Raw genomic sequence first — 5,249 nt, forward strand, 5'->3', positions numbered from 1 at the left:
GGAAGCAATGTCATTGGTTATAGGAAGACTATTGAACAAGGATTTAGACATATTTTCAGAATTATATTCATTTGATGGATCATCTTGAGGTAATTCTTCAGTGGTTGTAGCAGTTTCTAATTCTTGATTGTCAATGTTCTAGTCAGCTTCTTCAAATTCATCATGCTTCTTCTTCTGAAACTTGAATTTAGTTCCCTCTTTATCAACCTTGGACCACAACTTGCCCAAATCTAATTTCAATTCTGTGGTTGCTTTAGGAAAGCTTGTTTGGTAAGCACTTCGTTCAATATCCTCTGGGTATATTTTGAATGACTTGATAACCTTTTCTAAATCAAACAGCCAACTATAACCATCAACTTTGTTGAAATGGTTCTCATTGAATACTATATTTGATGATTCAATCACACTCAGATGATCCTTTACATATACTCTGTAAGCATTAGATTGTGACGAATAACCAACAACGAAGCATTCAAGAGACTTAGCTTGAAACTTGTTCTAGTAGTCCTTAGTGTTTTACAATGAACACTTACAGCCAAAAGGCTTAAGGAACTTTATGTAGGGCTTCCTGTTGTATAAAATCTCATAAGGAGTTTTGTTATGACTTTTTTGAAAACCAACCTATTTTGAACATAGCAGGCTGTGTTGATTACTTTAGCCAAGAAAGAGACAAGTAGATTTGCATCAGCAATCATGGTTCTTGCAGCTTCAATTAAGGTTATTTCTTCTTTCTGCAACCCCATTTTGCTCTGTTGTTCTAGGAGCACTGAATTGTTGGTGTATTCCTTTTGCTTGAAAAAATTCAGTCATAACTCCATTCTTGAACTCTGTCCCATTATCACTTCTCATAACTTTGACTCTTTTCTCCAGCTAATACTCAACCCTTGTTACACAACCTTTGATAAGTTCTGTAGTTTCATCCATGTTTGATAGAAAACACACCCATGTGACCCTTGAATATTTATCAATGATTACAAGACAAAATCTGTTCTTTCCAAAACTTGGAACACTCATAGGACCAAGAAGATCCATTAGAAACATCTCAAGTACTTGCTCAATTGTGTTTATCAGTTTTGTCTTGTGTGATGACTTGTGTTGTTCACCATTTAAGCAAGAAGAACATTTTTCATCCAATTTGAACTCCCTTGGTGGCAAACTAAAGACATGGTCACCCTTAGCAAGTTTATTCATGTTCTTTAAATTCACATGACACATTTTCAGAAGCCTTTAATAAAAAGCATGTTCCTCCTCTTAACACAGCATCCTTCATTCTTAGCTAATAGAGGTTCCCATTTCTAGGAGTCATCATCATGATCATGCTAGAAGGAATCACAAACTCAGGCTTCAAGATAAAGCAATGAGAATCATCAAAACCTACTTTATAACCTTTGTCACACATTTGAGATATGCTCAAAAGATTATACTGAAGTCCCTCAACATGCAGAACATTATCAAATGAGACTTTTCCATTCTTTAGAATTCCTTTACAAACAATTTTTCCACCATTTTCATGACTGCCAAATGTCACCGGACCTTCAAATTTCTCTTCATAATTAATTAGTGACCCCTTGTTGCAGGTCATGTGCCTGGAACACCCACCTATATGTCATTTTGCTCTGTGGACTGTTCTTACACATGAAGAGATAATTTGATAAGTTTCGGTGTAAATAACAAGCCAAAGAGGCTTGATCTTCAACAAGTGCAACATTAACATTTTCAATTGGAATTGGATCCTCACATACCAATTCACATGATTCTTCAGTTTCATATCTAGTTTCTTCAACATTGTCTTTGTATTCAAAGATACTCAAACATTGCTGAATCACATGTTTAAATTTTTCTTGAACAATTTTAAGAACTTCATCCATCATTTTCCAAAGAAAACCTCTTGGTTCGAAACCTTGTTTCAGTAGATACTTTTCATCTCTGTTTAGTTTTCCGACAGGCTTTCGTTTGAATGTTTTTTGTTCACTTTGTCCTTTAAACACTGATGAACTCGAATTTTCTGAATCACATGAAGTTTCAGAATCTTGGGATTTGAAAGAGAATTTTCTTTGCAACATTCTTCTTTCTAGTCTTAAACTTTATATTGTATTCCAGCTTTTGCATATACATCCCAATAGATTCAAACATTAAGATTGGGATAAAAGGAGTCTCGAGTCTTGCAATGAAACTTCTAAAGATAACATATACTACTTACACGTGCACCACCCTTATGATCGTCCAACTGCTGACTCACCAATGCAATGGCCTCCACGTGTCTTCTTCATCACCAAACTACCGACGTATTTGCTCTTTATAATCCAACGTCACCCAAATAAACCTGAAATCAGATCAGAATCAAAAATGCTTTCATTTATTTCATGATGGAACAACAGTTAAGAAGAGAGAACAAAACCAAGGAGCGTGAGGTTCATGGCGAGAAAGAGAAAGATAAAGTCCCCAAAACAGCCACTCGTTTTGAGTCACTCACTACCACTACCGATGACCAACCGGGAGTAACCACAACCATCCATATGCATGGTGGAATACGTGATCAAAAAGGTCCATCTCTTGAAGAGATCTCCAAGTTAAGAGGAACTGCACAACAGAACTCCATGGATGCCATTAGAGCTGCCGAGGAGCAGTATCAGAAGGCGAAAGGGATGGCAACACGAACCAGTGGGCAGGTGACAAAAAATAACACCTCTGGTGGAGCCCAATCCGGGAAGAAGGATGGTCAGCAGCCGAAAGGAGCTCTTTCCGTAGCTGAGAATGCAGCTAGAGCGTCGGATTACACGGTCATGAAAAGTCACGAGGCGAAAGGGTGTGTTTCTTCTGCAGCTCAAATAGCTGCTGAAAAGGCTGCACGAGCCAAAGACTACATTGCCCAAACCGGGCAGCAGGCGAAGGAGGGCCTTTCTTCTGCAGCCCAAACAACCACGGAAAAGGCGGCAAGAGCCAAAGATTATGCGGTTGAAAAGGGTCAACAAGCAAAAGAAACTCTCTCTTCAGGAGCTCAAACGGCAATGGAGAAGGCAGCAATGGCAAAAGACTACACTTTAGACAAATCCAGTCAGGCAAAAGACGTAGTGGTAGAAAAAACAGCCGGAATAATTGCCACAGCCGTGGATGTGACCAAAAAGGGTGCTAGCTATGTTGGGGAGAAGGCAGTTGCCGCCAAAGATGTTGCATTAGATACCGGAAAGGCCACCGCGGGGTATGTTGGGAAGGCAGCTGGGGTGGCGAAAGACAAAGCTATGGTGGCCGGGTGGTCCGCTGCTGAGTTTGCTAGTGAGAAAGCGGTCGGTGCTACCGAGACGATGGCAAATGTGGCCTCAGGTGTTGCGGGATTTGCGGAGAACACGGTTGTGGCAACAAAGGATGTTGTGGCTGATGTTTCCAAGAAAACTAAGGGTATGCTGATCTCAACAGAGGAGAGTGCAAAAGAATATGCTGCTAGGAAAAAAGCTGAAAAACAAAGAGAATTAGAAGCCAAGAATTAAAAGGTAAATAAATTATTTATATATCTAAATTATTTATATATCTATCTTTATTTTAATGTTTTTTCTTCTAGCTGAGTTTTATTCTCATAATATTTTCAGTTGTAAATGTATAGGGCGAAGGTGAATGGGTCGGTGAGGAGGAGGAAGAACAAAGTTTTCAATCTGAGTGTGGTAGCTTTGTTGAGGGCGACGAATTCAGGCGTCAAGGCGGCGGCATGGTTGATGGAGATAGGGCAGAACACCAAGGATATGTTTGTGGGGCAAGGTAGAGCTCCTGAAATTGAAAGCAAAAAGGAGTTTGATTAATGTTGTTTGATGGGCATGAGTATTTTTTTTTATTTTATTTTAATGTTTTTTTTCCCGTATGGTAAGCGTTACATGTTTTTTTGGGTCACGTCATATATGGTATGGCATGTAACCTCACTAATGTATCAGTATTACCTGTATTTTGGTTTTTTATGCTCGGAATAATAACCAGAAATGCATTGTTATTTTTTTTAATATAAAAAATTCTCATAAATACTTGCAAAGCCTTTAGAAAAACATGCAAATCCTGTTGGTAATCTGGTAAATTCTCAGTCCAAATGTCAGGATAACGCTTCAGAAAAAAATAAAATAATATTGTAACATAATATTTTTATGAACCAAAACTAAATAGGGAAAAAAATATTATAACATCTTACTATTCTAATAAATGAGTATTACTATATGCCACTTGTTAATCTCTTCTTAGCTCTCATAATTTTTAACCCATTTTTATAAAATGGTGTCTCTTTTGGGCTAACCCGCCTCAATAATACTATGTGAATCCATTTTTGTTATTTTTTCATTATTTCATTCAACATCAAAGATGCAAACCCTAACTCTTTCAACAGCCGTTCATTCTTTTCATTCAACACCAAAGACTACAACCCTAATTACCGGAACCACCATTCATCTCTGCCATCGCCATCGATACATGTGGTTTCCAATTCGCCGCCGCCATCGCCACCTACGATACTGCGTCTCCTACCTTCATCGCCACCGCCGTTGCCTCTGTCATCGCCACCGCCGGTACGTTTGGATTTGGAATTGTAGTCTCGATTGGAATGTTGATGGGATATTATTTATTAATCTACTTCGAGCCTACTGCTGTTGAGGTAATCATAATCGTTGTTGTTGTTGTTGTTGTTATTATTATTATTCGAGTTTTTTTCTGCTTGTATTTTTTTAACTGATGCTATTTATTGGGTATAAAATCGCCACCGCCATCGCCTCTGTCATCGCCACCGCCGGCAGGTTTGGATTTGGAGTTGGAGTCTAGATTGGAATGTTGATGGTATGGTATTTCTTCATCTACTTCGAGCCTACTCCTGTTAAGGTAATCATAATCGTCATCATTGTTATTATAATTATTATTATTCGAGTTTTTTTCTGCTTTCATTTTTTTTAACTGATGCTATTTATTGGGCATCAAATCGACTGTGTTCGTAACTCCGTATAAGTATATGTCTGGATTTTTAGTTTTGACTTGAATCTAATTGTTGCAGCAAATCGACTTTGTTCATAACCAAGGTGTTATGGAGCTTATGACGGGAGTAAGAAGTCAGTTAGGCCAAAGTAAATAACCTTTTGAAGGTCCACACACTTGTGCCGAAAAGTTGCACTTCAATTTAGATTTCAGGCGTATATAACCTGCGCAGCGTGAATATGTAAACATGTTAGCAGATTGAAACTGTTTGTTCACAACCTAAACATGATGCATTTATAAAACACTTATTCTGT

At 38.2% G+C, this 5,249-nt stretch overlaps 1 protein-coding gene across 1 annotated transcript; it reads left to right on the forward strand.

The window, feature by feature from the left end:
* The first annotated feature begins 2,366 nt into the window (after window positions 1–2,366).
* Window positions 2,367–3,485, forward strand: LOC143610833 (uncharacterized). The gene has a single exon (XM_077085203.1). It carries the CDS (start codon window positions 2,367–2,369, stop codon window positions 3,483–3,485), a length of 1,119 nt encoding a protein of 372 aa, XP_076941318.1.
* Window positions 3,486–5,249: the final 1,764 nt, after the last annotated feature.

The sequence above is a fragment of the Bidens hawaiensis genome, unplaced genomic scaffold (genome assembly GCF_021521415.1).
Source record: "Bidens hawaiensis isolate Kalapana, Puna unplaced genomic scaffold, B.hawaiensis_p1.1 tig00028290_1, whole genome shotgun sequence".
In the NCBI taxonomy this organism is placed as follows: domain Eukaryota; kingdom Viridiplantae; phylum Streptophyta; class Magnoliopsida; order Asterales; family Asteraceae; genus Bidens; species Bidens hawaiensis.

Excerpts from the sequence above, each read along its gene's own strand:
- LOC143610833 (XM_077085203.1), top strand. The coding sequence starts at position 2,367 with ATGGAACAACAGTTAAGAAGAGAGAACAAAACCAAGGAGCGTGAGGTT.